Source organism: Anolis carolinensis, chromosome 2 (assembly GCF_035594765.1).
Source record: "Anolis carolinensis isolate JA03-04 chromosome 2, rAnoCar3.1.pri, whole genome shotgun sequence".
In the NCBI taxonomy this organism is placed as follows: Eukaryota; Metazoa; Chordata; class Lepidosauria; order Squamata; family Dactyloidae; genus Anolis; species Anolis carolinensis.
Window position 1 is genome coordinate 149,498,380 of NC_085842.1, and position 18,808 is coordinate 149,517,187.

At 47.0% G+C, this 18,808-nt stretch overlaps 1 protein-coding gene across 7 annotated transcripts in view; it reads left to right on the forward strand.

Moving 5' to 3' along the window:
* The first annotated feature begins 5,019 nt into the window (after positions 1 to 5,019).
* The window catches only part of baiap2 (BAR/IMD domain containing adaptor protein 2), a 152,894-nt gene continuing 139,105 nt past the window's right edge, over positions 5,020 to 18,808 (forward strand). The window contains exon 1 of one of the 7 annotated variants that reach the window (XM_062974014.1): positions 5,020 to 5,275. In XM_062974014.1, coding sequence (XP_062830084.1) covers positions 5,198 to 5,275 — 78 coding nt within the window. In that variant the 5' untranslated portion in view covers positions 5,020 to 5,197. The remainder of the gene's footprint in view (positions 5,276 to 18,808) is intronic. The other 6 variants (XM_062974016.1, XM_062974015.1, XM_062974018.1 and 3 more) reach the window with 6 other exon arrangements.

Consider the following 18,808-nt stretch of genomic DNA (forward strand, 5'->3'; position numbering starts at 1 on the left):
TCCTGGAACCAGTCCAGAGGCCCAGATAGTGATGACACAAGCCACAGAGCACTGATGTACATGAAGGGCTTTCTTTTGCATGCTTTTGTGGGAGTTTGCTGTCTGGCCACTGTGGTCTGAATGGTCAGTATAGATGGGGCCAAGGAGAGAGAGAAGCAATTCACTGTTCCAGACCACCTCACTCTACTCAATTGATGGATTAGTTGAATTAGTTCACAAGAAAAAGGAGACACAACTACGAATTTCCCATTAATTTCTCCAAGTGGGGATTCAAAACCATGTAGTCCAACACCATGCTGGGTCTCTATAAAACATGTGCATAGTCTGCTATAAGCATGTTCCATGAGAATAAACTGTACCAGGATATAAATCAAGTATCTCACTAGTGTAATGTTTTTAATATTACTGTATATGTAAGTAGTTACTTGAAGACAATCTGGTTACAATATGTGTACAGGTATATCCACACTGCTTGTGTTGACTGTAACATATTAATACTCCTTCTGAAAGAGTTTGATACATTTGCATTGTAGCAGAACATTAACCTGTGCTATATTTTATTGTGCTTCAGAATGAGAAAAACAGAGAAATGGTGCAAAACTATGGAAGAACTGATATCTCGCCTACCCTTAACCCTCTAAACCAGCTGAGTGCCTTCTGTTGTAGTGGAAGATGCAGTATGGTTCTCAAAGCTGCCAATTTCACCAGCTTCTGAACACACTTGGGAGAGAAGATTCTTTTGTTCTTTGAGGTCTTGAGTGTGTACGTGGTGAAATTCGAATACTTCTAGAATCATGCCTTCTAACTCTTTCTCAGGTCATGTGGGGAATTATGAATTGTTCAGAGGTGAGGAGAAACTCTTTGTACATATAAAGAACCACTTGTTATTTAGTGCCTTCTAGTTGTTTCTACCATATGATGATCCTAAAGTGTTTTTTAAAGCTAAAAGTTGTATGGCTCACCCAAGGTCACCTAGTGAGCAACAAATTAATCTTTGGTCTCCAGAGTTGTAGTCCAACATTCAAACCATTGTACTATGCCAGTTCTTGAAGAGCCATTATCTTAGTTTATACTATAGGGGAAGAGTCAAGCAGCAAACCACAGTTCTACAACCAAACTTTACTGAGCTCCAATTCAAATTAAACCATATTTTTGGGAGGAGTGAGGAGAAACTGTGACTGAGGATGTCTAATCTAATGGTGGGTTTTACAGTAGTACTCCACATTGGTGGACTCTCAACTTCCACCAAACCTGGCCAGCATACAACTCCTTTCTTGTAACAGCTCCACTGGCTGCCAACTTGTTTCTGGGCACAATTCAAAATGCTGGTTTTGACCTACAAAGCCCTATATGACTTTGATCCAGGCCTGTTCTCTGCTAGCCTTTCACAAAGAGGTCAAGACTTTCTTCTGCCAGCAGGCATTTCGGGAAGAATAAGTGGCATGCTGCTGAGGGAGGGATTCAGAGTCCGTGGTGGTGGTTGTGAGTTTTTTTTAAATCTACTAAGTGTGTTTATTATATTTTATCCTTTTTTGCCTTAATCCACACTGTATTATTCATTTTTTTCAAATTTTTTATTTGTTTTGTTTTAAACTGTGATCAGATTGTGTACTTGTTAGCCACTTCATTCTCATTACTTTGGGGACAGACTACGTATGTGTGTGTTTGTGGGAGGATAGTTGGTATTGCTTGACATATGAGCCCAGCTTAGTAACAGACAGTCCTCTCTATCCATGGCTTGAAAATATCTATATATCATCATAGGCTATCACTCATGATCAAATATGATTGTCTTCCAGAAGTAGAGTCTTGGCAGCGGGTCTGCAAGTGGCTGCAGAGACCTGTTCTGGATTCACATGGTCTCACAATAAGGACATACATTTCTAGATGGAAGGCAGTCCCAACTAGGGTTTGTTTGGCATGCCTTCCTCTTGACATGTTTCTCCCTTTCTCCCTCTATTTGTGCCTCTTCAAAATCCACAGCACTACTGACTGGTAACAGCTGACTGCCAGTTCAACACTTGAGGGCTAGGGCTTCTCAGTTCTTGGTGTCTATGCCGCATTTTTACAGGTTACCTTTAAGCCCATCTTTAAATCTCTTTTGCTGGCCTCCAACTTTCAGTTTTCCGTTCTTGAGTTGATAGTAAAATAACTGTTTTGGGAAACAGTGACTAGGATTTGAACGAAGTGGCCAGTCCAGCAAAGTTGGCAGAGGATCAGTGCTTCAATGCTGGTGGTGCTTGTTTTTGCCTGAATGGTGACATTTGTCCACCTGTCTACCCAAGAGATAATCTATCTATCTATCTATCTATCTATCTATCTATCTATCTATCTATCTATCTATCTATCTATCTATCTTCTATCTAATAAGAGTGAATGCATGTATGTACAGTATATGGGCGAGTATGTTTGTGACTGATTTCCTATTGGCTCCCGCTTCCAGAGACCACTGTGACCCCCAATGATGATGGATCAGGACCAGGTTTGGTAGAATCCCATGACCAACAGACAATATCATAGGGGTTTTTGGGGGGGGGGGTTGACCTTGATTTTCAGGGAGTTGTAGTTCACTCGCATCCAAAGAGCACTGTGAACCCAAATGATGACTGAACTTGACCAAAGATGGCTCATTGATCCAAGTTGGCCAGCTTTGAATACTGGTGGGGTTTGGGGATGATTGACCTTGGATTATGGGAGTTGTAGTTCACCCACGTCCATATGCATTTTCTAATCGCAACATTCATAAAAAACAAAACAAAAGCAAAGACTGACTTTTTCTAACAAACAGCAGTACAAATTACCTAACCCGGCATCACCTAAGCTAGTATATAAGAAAAGTCAGTTTGTGTGCATGTATGGTTGTGGGCAAGAGATTTCCAAGACAGCTCCAATTTCCGGAGAGCATTATGACTCCCAATGATGATGGATCTGGACCAAAGTTGGCACACAGACACACACACACACACCCCGCCGCCCGTTTTGAATACTGATGGGGTTTGGAGGTGATTCACCTTAGAGGTTGGGAGTTATAGTTCACCCACGTCCACAGAGCACAGTACACCCAACTGATAATGGATCTTGACCAAACTTGTCACACATACCCAACATGCCCAACGTTGAATACTGGTGCAATTTTGGGATACTGACTCAACATGCAGGAAGTTATAGTTCACCCTGCATCCAGAGAGCACTGTGAATCCCACAAATTATGAATTTGGAGCAAACTTGGTAGACAGAATATATTGGGGGGGGGGACTGATCCAGCCTGCTGGGAATTGTAGTTCACCATGCTGCTAGAGAGCACTCTAACTCTTACTGATGACAGATCTGGAACAAACTTGTCAAACACAACCCCCATGACCAACAGAACATACTGAAGGTGTTTGAGGAGACTGACCCAGCATGATGGAAGTTGTAGTACACCATGGAGCCAGAGAGCATTCTGAACCTCAGCAATGATGGATTTGGAGGAAACATGGCACACATTCCCAACATGATCAGTTTTAAGTACTGGTGGAGTTTGAGGGGGATTAATCTGGCACGACGTGAGTTGGAGTCCACCTACATCCTTATGCAGTTTCTTCATGGGAGCATTCATAAAATCCAACAGCAATGACTTTTTCAAATAAATTGTGTTACATATTACCAAATACCTAACCCTAAGATAGTATATAATAAAAATATGTATGTATGTAGGTATATATGTTTGTAGATATGTATGTATGTGTGCGATTTCCAAGACAGCTTCCAGAGAGCATGGTGATTGGACCAAACTTGGCACACAGCCAAGACTGGAGGGGTTTGGGGGTGATTGGCTCAGCAGGATGGGAGGTGCAGCGCCCCCCACACTCAGAAAGCCCTGTGACCCCCATCTATGATGAATCTGGACCAAACTTGGCACATAGACCCCCCCATAACAAAGGTTTTCCCTGACATTAAGTCTAGTGGTGTCTGACTCTGGGGGTTGATGCTCATCTCCATGAAGAGCAGGCATGGAGCATAGTTACCTTCCCGCCAGAGCAGGACCTATTGATCTACTCACATTTGCATGTTTTTGAACTACTAGATTGGCAGAAGCTGGGGCCAAGAGCAGGAACTCACCCCGCTCCCCGGATTCGAACCACCGACCTTTCAATCAGCAGCTCAGCGGTTTAACCCATGGCGCCACTTGGGGGCTACAGACCGCCCATAACCAACTTTAAATACTGGCGGGGTTAGGAGGCAATGACAGAGGACAATGGGAGTTGTAGTTTACCCACATCTTTATGAATTTTCCAATGGGACAGTTCACAAAATCCAAACCCAAAAACAATGACCCCTTCAGGGTTGTTGTATGTTTTTCGGGCTGTATGGCCATATTCCAGAAGTATTCTCTCCTGACGTTTTGCCCACATCTACGGTAGGCATCCTCAGATACAGCGAAACGTCGGGAGGGAATACTTCTGGAACATGGCCATACAGCCCGGAAAACATACAACCACCCTGTGATCCCGGCCATGAAAGCCTTCGGCAACACAATGACCCCTTTTGCTGTTTCTCCGGGTCCCAATGCTAGTTCCAAATACCTTCCTGAAAGCAACGCTCGGTGTTGCCATTTGAGGCAAGGGACGCCAAGGAGTCATGCCCTCCCCCGTGTTTCTGGGGACTTGAGCACCCGCGGATTCGGGTGAGTCCTGGAAGCGCAGCCCAACGGGTGCCGGGGCCCTCTGTGCTCCTTGGGGGCTGCTCTGTAGGCGGGCAACCCGGCCCTCCCTCGCTGCCTCGTGGGTGCCTCCCCCTTCCTTGGCGACCACCTGGGAGCCGGCGGGGAGTGACGGGGCCTGCGCGGGAGGGCACGGCGCGCCTTCTCATCCCCGGGGCGGCGTGGGCAGGGCGGCGCGAGGGCAGGCGTGCTCTGTCCCCTTTCCTGCGTGGTGCCGCTGACTGTGTCTGGGGGAAGGAGGGGCTCGGAGGCGTTTCCCCGCCTCCCTCCCTCCCTGTCTTCGCCGGGGAAGGACCGAGGAGCAGCAGGCGGAGCCGGGGGCGGGAGGCGGAGGCGGCGGGAGAGAAGCAGGCAGGGAGGGGGCCGGCCTCCCAGAGCCGGTATAAAAGCCCCGCGCCCGGCCGCTCCGCCCTGCTTGCCATCGGCTCCGCGGCAGGTTCCCGCGTGGCTCCGCTCGCTCCTTCCCTCGCTCTCGCTCTCTCTGCCCGGCCCTCGATGGTGCTGCCCGGAGGGGCCGGCCTCGCCATGTCGCGCTCGGAGGAGGTGCACCGCATCACGGAAAATGTCTACAAGGTGCGAGGGGTCGGGGTCCAAGGGGATGGGACGGGGGGGGGGGGCGGTTGCTGCCTTCTTCTTCTATGATTCCTCCTCCTCCTGGGTTGCTGTGAGATGGCTGTATGGCCGTCTCCCAGAAGCATTCTCTCCTGACGTTTCGCCCGCATCTATGGCAGGCATCCTCAGAGCTTGCGAGGTATAATTGGAAACTAGGCAAGTGGGGTTTATGAATCTGTGGAACAATGTCCAGGGAGGGAGAAACAACTCTAGTCTGTTGGAGGTAAGTGTGAATGTTGCAACTGGCCACCTTGAGTAGCAGAGAATGCTTCTGAAACATAGACAGCCTGGAAAACTCACAGCAACCCAGTGATTCCGGCCATGAAACCCTTCAACAACCTCTGCTTTTTCTCCCCTTCTTCGCCTTCCCTTATTCTTCCTCTTCTGTTATTTCCTCCTTCTGCTCTTTCTCCCCTTCTTCTCCTTTCTTCCATTCTCTCTCCTTCCTGTTCCTTCTACTCCTTCTCCCCTTCTCCTCTTTCTCCCTTTTCTCCCTTCCTTCTGCCTCTTGGCATTGCTTCTCTTTGGCGCCCTTTCCTTCCTTCCTTCCTTCCTTCCTTTTTTTCTCTCTCTCCCAGAGGAGAGGCTGGCCTTTCCCTGCCAACTTGCCTCCACGGCGGGCACCTGTTGCCAGACCCGGAGCCTTTCTCGCGTCTCAGCCTCCGCCTCTCGCTGGGTTTCTTTTGCCTGGGAGCCCTGGCGTGGGGAGGGGCGGGGCGGGGGCTCATGTTCCTTTAGGCTCCTGGCTGCTTTCGAGGAGCCTGCCTTCTTCGGCATCTCCGGATTTCTCCACCGCACAGTGAGCCCCAAGGAACACGGGTTGCTTTCTAACTGCGGAGATGGGCATTCATTCACCCCCTCACCCACTCTCCCGAAGCCCTTCATTTCCTGCTTTCCAACGAGGCTGCTCCGTGGAGGTTTCGTCCACGACCTGGCTCCCTAAAGCGCTCTCCCTTTATGAAGACATGGGCTACATCTCTGTCGAATGAATTGCATGCAGCTTGAGGCCGCAAGGCTTCGTAGTGGGCTGCAAGATAGTGAGACATCCGCCGTCTTTGGCAGAGAAGGCTGAAGACCTTGTCAAGCCGTGGTTCTCCACCTGTGGGTCGCCAGGTGTTTTGGCCTACAACTCCCAGAAATCCCAGCCACTTTACCAGCTGTTAGAATTTCTGGGAGTTGAAGGCCAAAACATCTGGGGATCCACAGGTTGAGAACCACTGGTGTACAGCGACATGTCCCATGATTCCATAGCATGGAACCATGGAAGCCCAAGTGGTGCCAAAGTGCATTAATTCTGCACTGTGTAGACTGAGGCACAGGCAAGGCAAGCCGCCCTCTCCCTTCTCGCTCTGGCTTTTAGTCCCCGATTTGTGTCAAGCCAACAAAGCCTAGAACTGCATTTTCCCGCTCCCTTTTTCCCTTTTTTGGCCACGGAGGGGTTAGATCAGGCTGAAGCACGAGCTGCCGTTGTGTCAGGCATTCTAGCACGTACAGCAAGCAATCTCAGCCTCTCCAAATCAAGTTCTCCTCTCGCCCTCCTCCTTGTTTGCCTTTCATTCCCCATTCTTCGCTTTTGGAATGAGGGAAACAAATTGGTTTTGTTCTGAAACGGGTGGAAGAAGATGTCTTATGTAAGAGCATCGCTGACAGGTGACTTGTGTGTGGGAGGATTGGGCTTTTTGGGGTGTGTGTGTTTTTTTTAACAGGGGTGAACTTTTTCCTCCTTAAAGTGAAAAATGGACACCTAAACTAGATTTTTTAATCCCAGTGATAGGAGAAGCCCTCTGTATGCCACAATGATGAGAGAAATACTGTAGGTGCTTGGGGAAGAGAGCAAGTTGCCCTCCACAGGTGTGGTCTTTGATTCTATCCTCATATTGTTTTTGAAGGATTTAAGCATTCAATATAATGTGTTGTTGAAGGCTTTCGTGGCCGGAATCACTGGGTTGCTGTGAGTTTTCCGGGCTGTATGGCCATGTTCCAGAAGCATTTTCTCCTGACATTTTGTCTGTACCTATGGCAGGCATCCTCAGAGGTTGTGAGGTCTATTGGAAACTAGTCAAGTGGGGTTTATATATCTGTGGAAAGTCCAGATTGGGAGAAAGAACTCTTGCCTCTTTGAGGCAGGTGTGAGTGTTTCAATTGGCCACCTTGAATACTGAATAGCCTTTCAGTTTCAAGGCCTGCCTGGGGGAATCCTTTGTTGGGAGGTATTAGCTGTCCCTGATTGTTTCTTGTCTGGAGTTCCTCTATTTTCTGAGCGGTGTTCTTTATTTACTGTCTTTAGAGTTCTTTAATACTGGAAGCCAGGTTTTGTTCATTTTCATGGTCTCCTCTGGCTACCAGTATTAAAGAGCTCTAAAATCAGGACAGTAAATAAAGAACACCTGAGGAATTCCATACATGAATCAATCAGGGCCAGCTAACAGCTCCTAACAAAGGATGCCCCCAGGCAATAAACAGCCAGACCTTGAAACTGAAAGGCTATTCAGTACTAATCAAGGTGGCCAATTGAAACACTCACACCTGCCTCCAACAGACAAGAGTTCTTAACCCCACTTGACTAGTTTCCAACTTATCTCGCAACCTCTGAGGATGCCTGCCATAGATGCAGGCAAAACGTCAGGAGAAAATGCTCCTGGAAGATTGCCATACGGTCCAGAAAACTCTCAGCAACCCATTACATATAATTATTGTCATCCGTAATCTTCACTTCACAGTTTCAGACAGAAGCATCAAAATCCTGTGGAATCCTTAACTTCTAAGTGTTTCGTTCTTCTGAAATGTGGGGCTTGGAACATTATAACTGCTGCTTATGACATCCCTAAGTAGAGGCTTTTGTTGAGTAGCTTTAATTGCTTCAGATCTGAATGTTCTCTACTAATCTGTTACTTTAATGATCAAATTGCAGCCCCGCTATGGGGTGTGTTAAAGGCGAGACAGCTAATGCATAAAATGAACATTGTTCTTGCTCTTAGTAATGTCACTCTTATTTTTGCCTTGAGATTTGGGTTTCTTGATTCATGTCTATTTCATGTCACTGATATAAATAAGATTATGATCTACTCAGGATAATGGGGAAATGGCACTTCACTTGAAACCTTTCCCTGCAGTATGATGCAGAAAGGAGAAATATTGCACTTACGTTTTGGTGAGATAAATATCTATTTGGTATCATGCCATTCACATGTGTTTCTTTGTTAGGGCACAGTAGTTAGTGTGACACTCCTGGTGTGATGACCCATGGGCCTTGTAGTCCTGCTCAGGACATTGTAATTCCTGATGAAGATGAAAACTTGGGTTTTTTACCTTCCCAGTCTGAACTGGATTCCTCTCAGCCAGATCTTTCCCAGGCAGATCTGGGAACCTTGCACCTGCAAGAAAGTTGTCTCCCAGAAGTATGTCAAACAAGCCCAGAGCCTACTTCTCCCGTATTCTTGCGCCGGGAGTTTTGTAAACAACAGAGAAGTTTGGATTCAGCTTCGCGCAGGAGTGCAAGGATTGCAGCTAAGAATGTGGCCAATTAAGACTGCTTCTCGTGAGAATCTTTGGGGAGTCTCACATCTGGTCTCAGAGTTAGCTTTCGGTTCTGATTCCCAGAGAACTGCTTCGGCGGGAAAGCTAGACTCTATTTAGGTGTTTTACCCGCGTAGTAACTTCGCGGAGTCAATTCGTCAGCCTACGGAGCGGGTCGTGTCTGGACAGCGCGCTCCGATTCAAGCCTCGCTCTCGCTCAAGCCTTGCCTTGCTATCCAGCCTTCGCCTTGTTTCCCAGCCTTTGTTTACCTACGGACTTTGCCTTGTTTCCCAGGACCAATCCTTGCCTTGTACCACGGATTTTACCAAGTTATTCCACGGACCTTGTTCTTGTTCCTAGTTACCTTGTTCCACGTTCAAGCCTTGTTTCAAGTATCAAGTTATTTCCTAGCCTCGCTCAAGTTTCATGGACTAAAGGACCTTGTCATCTCCCCTCACTTTGCTTGGCAAAGTGAGTGTTTCGGTTATTGGATTACAACTTTGGACCTTAATATTTCTTATTGGACATTGCTTTCTTGGACTAATTCTGACCTTTCCTGAAAGGTCTAATTCTGGACTATTTTCTACACTTGTTTTTATTAACTTTATATATTCCTTCAATAAAGATATTAGATAGATTCTGGCCTCTGTGTATGGTTATTGGTGCTCTGCAGCCTGGGTCTTGACAGTTTGACTCCGCCACCCTAAGCACCAATTAACCTCGGCCAGAATGTCTACCGGAGTCGTACCTGGGCCGAGCGGCCAGCCGATTACCTACACCATCGACAAGGAGGAGGTGGACCGAATCCGTGATAAGCTCAATGCACAGGATGGAGAAATAAGGGGTTTGAAGGAACGCGGAATTCGTCTTCCGGCCATGGCGTTGCCAACCAAGTTTACTGGAGAAGCTTCTAAGGTTCATGTCTTCCGTCGCCAATGTCAAGCTTATCTAGAGGCCCGTGCTGCCGAGTTTCCCCAAGAAGACATCAAAGTGGCATGGGTTTACAGTCTTCTAGACGGGCCAGCGGCCAGCTGGGCGACGGCACTGTACGACCAAGCCTCTCCACACCTAAGATCAGCGCAACGCTTCTTGGACCACCTCAAGGAGACTTGGGGAATCGAGGACAATTTGGAGGCAGCCGGTCACAAACTCCGTCGCTTTTTCCAAGGAGACAGACCTATGTCTCAGTATATAGCCGAGTTCCGAGTGCTGGCCCACAACACCGGCTGGAACGATGTAGCCCTCAGGGGACAATTCCGGGAGGGTCTCAACATTGAAATGCTGGAAGAAATCTCCAAGGTGGATCCTCCCCAGACCCTCGAGGCACTCATTGATCAATGTTTACGGGCTGAAGTCATGATTGCCAACAGGAAACAGTGGGTTCGAGGCCAGGGCGGTAGAGCCGGGGCAAAACCCCCCGCTCCCGCCAGCGTTCAGCCACGTCCGGTCTGGAGACCCCCACCGCCAACCCCATACCCCAGAGGGAGCGAGGAGGTGCCGATGCAGTTGGGCAATGTGCGTCCCAGACTAGATGCCGCCGAGAAGGCCCGTCGTCAACGCTTAAACCTCTGCTGGTACTGCGGGAACGGGGGCCACTTCGCCAGAGAGTGCCCAGCCAAAGGGAAGCCTGCCGCCCGTCTTGCGGCGGCGTCCTCCACGGAGACGAAGACGTCTGAGCCGACTGGCACACAGCCGGCGGGGGAAGCCAACGACCGGGTGTAGAGAGGCTCGCCAACCCGGTCAAAAAATCCATCCAAGAGCCGCCAACCGGGGTCCTGTTCCTTCTCGTGGTCACATTATGGTCAGCAAAAAGGGGACCCGTCATGATCCACGCCATGATAGACTCTGGAGCTACCAACAATTTCATCGATAGAGAGTATGCCGACTCTCTGGGATTACAATATCATGATTTCAAGAATGCCCGTGTGGTGCAAGCCATAGACGGCCGCCCCCTCAAGACGGGCCCCGTAAGTCAGTGGTCGGAACCCACCAGGATGTGGATAAGGGAACATATGGAAGAGATTTCCTTCTTTGTTACCGAGGTTCCTCATTTCCCTGTGATTTTGGGAATTCCATGGCTGACTCTCCACGACCCTAACATCTCCTGGTCCAACAGAGAACTGCAGTTTGCTTCACCGTACTGCCAAAACCATTGCCTCGTAGCCAAGGTATGCCACGCCACGGACACCGAGCCCATCATCACCTTGCCAAAGAAGTACTCCGAGTATTGGGATGTATTCAATGAGAAAGAAGCCGAAAAATTACCCCCACATAGACCTTATGACTGTGCCATTGACTTGGTGGAGGGGGCCCCGATCCCGCGAGGGCATCTCTACTCCCTGACTGAACCAGAGCAAGAAGCTCTCAGGGAATTCCTAGAGACAAACCTTCGCAAGGGATTCATCAGACCCTCTCAATCCCCAGCCGCCTCCCCAGTGATGTTTGTGAAGAAGAAGTCAGGGGAACTACGCTTGGTGGTGGACTACAGAGCATTGAACAATATCACCAAGCGGAACAGCTATCCCCTGCCCTTAATCTCGGATCTATTGGATCTGCTTCGAGGAGCCAAGGTTTACACCAAGCTGGATCTTCGGGGGGCTTACAACTTAGTTCGCATCAGGGAAGGGGACGAGTGGAAGACCGCCTTCCAGACCAAATTCGGATTATTCGAGTCCCGAGTTATGAATTTCGGTTTATGCGGAGCCCCCGCAACGTTCCAGCATTTTGTCAACGACATTTTTCAGGACTATCTAGACAGGTTCTTGATAATCTACCTGGACGATTTTTTGGTGTTTTCTAGATCACAATCAGAACATGAGAACCACGTCAAAATGGTGTTACAACGATTGCGGGATCATGGACTTTATGCCAAGCTGGAAAAATGCGCTTTTGATCTACAAGAGGTAGATTTCCTTGGTTACCGCATCTCGCCTTTAGGGCTTTCCATGGATCCAGCCAAGGTTTCAGCAGTATTGGAATGGCGGGCGCCAACTAACAAGAAAGAGGTGCAGCGTTTCTTGGGGTTCGCGAACTATTACCGCAAGTTCATTCCAGATTTTGCCCGCTGGTCCGACCCCATCACTAGCTGCATCCGTGGAAAGCAGCCTTTCCGCTGGACTGATCAAGCAGAGAAAGGGTTCCAGCAACTAAAGAAACTATTCACCTCCCAGCCAATTCTACAGCACCCAAATCCTGGAACCCCTTTTGTGGTGCAGGCGGACGCCTCTGATGTGGCAATTGGGGCTGTACTCTTACAACCGGTGGGAGATCACCTCCATCCCTGTGCCTTTTATTCTCGTCAACTAACCACACCAGAGAGGAATTACACCATTTGGGAAAAAGAACTACTGGCCATAAAGGCAGCCTTTGAAACTTGGAGACATTGGCTAGAAGGGGCCAAATTTCCCATTGAAGTCCACACTGATCATCGTAATCTAGAACATCTAAGAACTGCCCGCAAACTAAATCAGAGGCAGCAACGTTGGGCTTTATTCTTTGAACGTTTCAACTTCCAGATCCATTATGTGACCCCAGCCCAAACCAAGCAAGCAGACGCCCTGTCACGTAAACCGGAATACGCTGCAGGACGCAAGGAGACCTTTGAATCCCAACTGCTACAACCCGAGAACTTTGCCACGCTCACGGTGGGGAACACCAAATCCATTCCCATTGGTTCAACTTCCCCTACTCCAGGACCCATCTGTGCTCAAGAAATCAGGGCTAGTCAGCAAGCAGATGCCTGGGCGCAGGACCAACTTCGCCAAGGTCTGCACTTTCCCTTTTCGCTTAAAGATGGGCTGCTCTGCTATAGAAATCATGTTTATATCCCACCCGGACCGGGCAGGGAAAAAGCGCTTCGTCTGTGTCATGACTGCAAACCAGCAGGACACTTCGGACTATTTAAAACTATGCATTTGATCCTAAGGGATTTTTGGTGGCCCAAGATCCGCAAGGATGTGGAAAAATATGTCAACACCTGCCCAGTATGCCAGCGCTCCAAGATACGAAGGGAGAAGCCCTCAGGGCTTTTACACCCCCTTCCTACCCCATCTCGCCCATGGGAAATAATTTCCGCGGATTTCATCACTGACCTACCACCTTCCTGTGGATTCACCACGATTTTGGTGGTGGTGGACCTTTTCACCAAGTTAGCCCATTTCATTCCCTGTGAAGGCCTCCCCACGGCCAAAGAAACTGCGGATCTATTTCTTCAACATGTTTTCAGACTACATGGATTGCCCAAGAGTTTAGTCACAGACCGTGGATCTCAATTCACCTCTCGTTTTTGGAAGGCACTACAAAAACTATTGGGCATAGACTCTCGCTTATCTTCAGCTCATCATCCCCAAACAGATGGGCAAACGGAGCGCACCAATGCCACTTTGGAGCAGTATCTTCGCTGTTATGTAAACTACCAACAGGACAATTGGGCTTCTCTGTTACCACTGTCTGAGTTTGCCTACAACAATGGAGTTCAAGCTTCTACAAAAGAAACGCCGTTCTTTGCAAACTACGGCTTCCATCCACGTTTCTTTCCCCCTGTCATTGAAACTTCAGAAGTTCCCGCAGCAGAGGATTGGCTGCAGGAACTCACAGCGGTGCAACAACTTTTGCTCCAGCAACTGGACCAAGCCAAGGAGGACTATAAACGCCACGCTGACAAACATCGCCAGCCGGGCCCCGAAATCAAGGTAGGAGATCGGGTTTTTCTGTCCACTCGCTTCCTGCCCTCCCACCGCCCCTGCCGGAAGTTAGATGCCCGTTTCATTGGCCCCTATCCAGTGGTGGCGCAACTTAACCCCGTGACTTTCAAACTCCAACTTCCGCGTTCAATGCGCATTCACCCAGTGTTTCACCGTTCCCTGCTCCTTCCGGCGGATGGTGTGCGACCTGATACAGACCAACCGGCCCCCCCTCCTGTTTTGATGAATGGGGAGGAGGAGTTCGAGGTTGAGGACATTTTGGATTCTCGCTTTCACCGCCGCCGCCTACAATATCTCATTGACTGGGTGGGTTTTGGCCCTGAGGAACGCTCCTGGGAAGACGCCTCCACAGTCCATGCTCCTGATCTAACCCGTCGCTTTCATCAGACCTATCCCACCAAACCACGACCTCGCGCCTCGGGGAGAGGGCCCCAGTTTGGGAGGGGCCTTGAGGAGGGGGATAGTGTGATGACCCATGGGCCTTGTAGTCCTGCTCAGGACATTGTAATTCCTGATGAAGATGAAAACTTGGGTTTTTTACCTTCCCAGTCTGAACTGGATTCCTCTCAGCCAGATCTTTCCCAGGCAGATCTGGGAACCTTGCACCTGCAAGAAAGTTGTCTCCCAGAAGTATGTCAAACAAGCCCAGAGCCTACTTCTCCCGTATTCTTGCGCCGGGAGTTTTGTAAACAACAGAGAAGTTTGGATTCAGCTTCGCGCAGGAGTGCAAGGATTGCAGCTAAGAATGTGGCCAATTAAGACTGCTTCTCGTGAGAATCTTTGGGGAGTCTCACATCTGGTCTCAGAGTTAGCTTTCGGTTCTGATTCCCAGAGAACTGCTTCGGCGGGAAAGCTAGACTCTATTTAGGTGTTTTACCCGCGTAGTAACTTCGCGGAGTCAATTCGTCAGCCTACGGAGCGGGTCGTGTCTGGACAGCGCGCTCCGATTCAAGCCTCGCTCTCGCTCAAGCCTTGCCTTGCTATCCAGCCTTCGCCTTGTTTCCCAGCCTTTGTTTACCTACGGACTTTGCCTTGTTTCCCAGGACCAATCCTTGCCTTGTACCACGGATTTTACCAAGTTATTCCACGGACCTTGTTCTTGTTCCTAGTTACCTTGTTCCACGTTCAAGCCTTGTTTCAAGTATCAAGTTATTTCCTAGCCTCGCTCAAGTTTCATGGACTAAAGGACCTTGTCATCTCCCCTCACTTTGCTTGGCAAAGTGAGTGTTTCGGTTATTGGATTACAACTTTGGACCTTAATATTTCTTATTGGACATTGCTTTCTTGGACTAATTCTGACCTTTCCTGAAAGGTCTAATTCTGGACTATTTTCTACACTTGTTTTTATTAACTTTATATATTCCTTCAATAAAGATATTAGATAGATTCTGGCCTCTGTGTATGGTTATTGGTGCTCTGCAGCCTGGGTCTTGACACCTGGGCAGCTGTTCCAAATTCGTTTCCCTCTCAAGATGGTGGTTTTAAAAAAGTAGTACAGACCTACTTGTATCTCACACTGAACTCTGAGGAGGAAATGAAGTACATAGAGGTACAAAAGCATACTATGTGCTTGATTTCCTCCTCAGAGCTCAATGTGAGACACAACTAGGTCTGTACTATTCATTTACCAGCACATATGTCAGCTGCAGAAATGATAGTTATATGCACAGATGGTGCGATCCATGTGAGGGACAGGAGCCTCTTAATGTAGCTCTTGTAGCAACGTATCATACCTGTAGGAACCAGTAATGTTCCTATCTTAAGTACTGAATAAAAATAGTTCTCATATTTTCCAAGACGATTGTTGCCATGCCCTGAAAGCATTTGGTGATTCTGAAGCAATAGCTATAATTTCATTCAGAACCTAATGCTTTCAGACTAAAATCAATCCATACAAGACTTACAAAATGTACTGCTTACAATTAGAGTGGCCAATATGAGCCAGTTCTTGTGTCTTTAAACATACTCTTGACCTTTGCTTTACAAGGTTAGAGCTTTAATGTGAAAAAGAAGTTGCTATTATTTTTTACCTGAGGGAACACCTCCGTAGGAATGTCTAGATTTTATAGTATGGCTTTATGGCCAACTTCAACTGGAAGCTGACCACAGAATCGCATTGGAGGACCTAAAGATTCTTTGAGAAAATATTTTTACTCAAATTCATGAATAATCATAATCATACCCACAAAAGTCAAAACTGTAACTTGAAAGGATTAATGTACATGTATTTCTTTCCCCTGAAACAGTGGTTCTCAACCAGTAGGTCCCCAGATGTTTTGGCCTGCAGCTCCCAGAAATCCCAGCCAGTTTACCAGCTGTTAGGATTTCTGGGAGTTGAAGGCCAAAACATCTGGGGACCCACAGGTTGAGAACCACTGTACTAAAAGATGTATCAGAGGATTATTTTTTATGCTTAGATTTGAAAGCTGATTTCTAATTTTCAGTTGATCTTTTTTATTTCTGCATTTGGGCCCTAGCTAGACACCATGAGGCCCTCCAGATGATGTTGGGCTCCAAGATCCAGCTTTCCTTATCTGTGGCTATTTTGGCTAGAATTGCTGGAAGGTGGAGTCTGATAAAGTTAGGGGGCACTGCACTTCCACCGACCCTGCAGTAAGCGTATAGTGGTATGGTATTATGAGCTGTGATGTAGTAGCTGTCAGGATCCAGAGTGAGGGATGAGTCATAACCCATTGTTTCTTCACACACTGTTGATAAGCCTTGTGACACACAGTAGGCATAGGTGTTTGTTGCCTCTGTTGCCGAATGCAGCTAGAGATGGCTCTGATCAGAATCTCTATTATTGTTGATGGATTTAGCCTGTCTGACAATCCAAGTGGTACAATTTTCCTTTCCACTCCCGAGTGCAACAGTATGCTCCCCATCTCTTCCACCTTCATCTGGCCTCCTGTGTCTCTTGAGACCTTGCTTTGGAAGAGTTTTCCACCCTCCAGAGTGCATATTTAAGGCTGGTGGGGGCTCAGGGTGTAAATGATCTCCTCCTGGATCTACTTATGAAAGAAGACTATCAATGCATGTACCATGCTGGATCCTGACTGTGTGCACACACAGAATTTGCTTTAGAGCACAGTTATATAGCACTGCTGTCTTATGCTAAGATAATATGTTTGGCAAGGAGGGCAGAGAGGAGTGTTTCTGCCTCACTTGCAAAGCATAGACATGTGTTTGCTCCTGAATCAAATCTATATACAGTAATGCTAGGTTAGCACATTGAAATATCACTTAGAGTTGAAAAGCTGAGATCCCCTTCTTTAATTGGGGGGGGGGGGATTCTTTGAAAACACTTGTCCTCAAAAGCTCTTTTGTTACCACAAGTACTGGTTGCACCCTTTGCCAGGCATGTAGTGGGGGGTGGGGTGGGGGCTTGAGGGGCTTCAGCCGCCCCCCTGAAATTCTCAGGGTGGTCCGCAAGAAGGCCTTACTGTTAAACTGTTATGTTTATTCATATCATGATCTGATCACCATGCTCAATATATCCCATATGCATGGGGGTATTGGGAGAACGATACAAAAGGTTTGCTAGGGTAGATCCTCTCTCACTCAGACTCATCCCCCCCCCCCCCCCCCCGCTGAATCAAAATCCCAGCTACGGGCCTGCCCTTAGCTGTAATTAAGGCAAGAGCCAATTAAGCTAGTACCAATGTTAACTGCTATAGTTCATATACGAGTTAATGATAAACAGGTCAGTTATGACACTCAATGCTTTTTTCACTGTATTTTGAATAAAATCATATAGAAAGTGAATTGCTTGTTTTTTTTAGATTTGTTCAGTGTGTAATAAAGATAACTGTGAAGTTCTGCCTATCCCAGAAAGTAGTTGTTGGTGAAGCAAAACTATAGTGAAGGAATAGCAACTCTAATTGACTAGATGACACATAATAGTACATGGAAGGAAGTGTGTTAAACTCAAGCTATACTTGTGCCAGTAAGAAGTAGGGTTGAGGCTGTGCTGATACCTTAGATACTGTTTGAGCAATGAAGTTGCATCCCAGTGGACTTTCTAGCTGATTGCCATAGATGGAATTACCCTACTTTCATTAACATCTCAAGTCTTACAGCACTTTTATATAATTGACCTTGGTATGCTATATTGCTTAAGTTCTATAAAAAGTTTTTTCATTTGGCTGCCTTAATTTTCGAACAGTTTTCCAAAATAATATCAGTGGATGCTACTTATAATCCCATGTTGTTAGTAGTAAGCATTTTGAAAGTGCATTTCAGCTACCTGAGGTGTTTATCCTACTTTTAAAAAAATTCTTGCTGCGGTAGAAAGATTATTATTAGCTGCAGATGTCAGAGGATAAAGGTTGAGCATGGGAAATACTAGTCAAAGAAAGACTTTTGAGATTGTGGTTGCAGCAAGATCTAACCTAGAGACCTCCCAGCAAGAAAGTAGTCATTCCACTGTGCTGTTAAGGCTCTGGATGCATGGCTGCATGAGATACGTGTAGCCTTTGATTCCTTGATAGTCTTGTGTGGCCAACTGTTTACAGGTAAAACAGCCTGTCTAGAGGGGGTACCACGTCATATGGAAGCTTCTTAAGGTTCTGAACCCAAAATACATAATACTCGCATTTGGAAATTACATTTTATATTTTCTCCCAGTAACATGTCTCTGTTTACTTCTGTGCTTTCTTTCTGCTTTCCCTGTGTATGTGTCTTGCTTCTAAATTGCCTGTTGATATGGTATTTATTTATCGTGTCAGAAGCAAACCAAGGGTACAGTTGTAGTGTATTTAAAAACACAAACAAAGGTAAAAACTTGGCATTATACTAAATGCCCTTTGACCAGTAGCTGGCCACTTGGAGTGCTTCTGGTGTTGCTATAAGAAGATCCTCCACTGTGCATGTGGCAGGGCTCAGACTACATTGTAATAGGTGGTCTGTGATTTGCTCTTCTTCACACTTGATATATGGTGACTCCATGAATTTCATAGTTTTTTTCTTGGTAAGTAATACTCAAGAGGTGGTTTTGTCAGTTCCTTCCTCTGAAACATCCAGTATTCATTGATATTTTCTCATCTAGAGTTGATCTTGCTCAGTTTCTGCTGTCAGATGGAGATCTGATAGTTCACAGTGACACATGAGTCCTGGATGATTGCTTTCTAAGCATACACCAGACTAACTTTAAGGAATTGTTTCTGTGTTCTCTTTTGGCCTCATGGAAACACACTCATCATACATTTAATTAGAACAATGATGCAGTTTACTTAAACATGTTTATTCTCAAATGCAGAAGAAATAAAATATTTT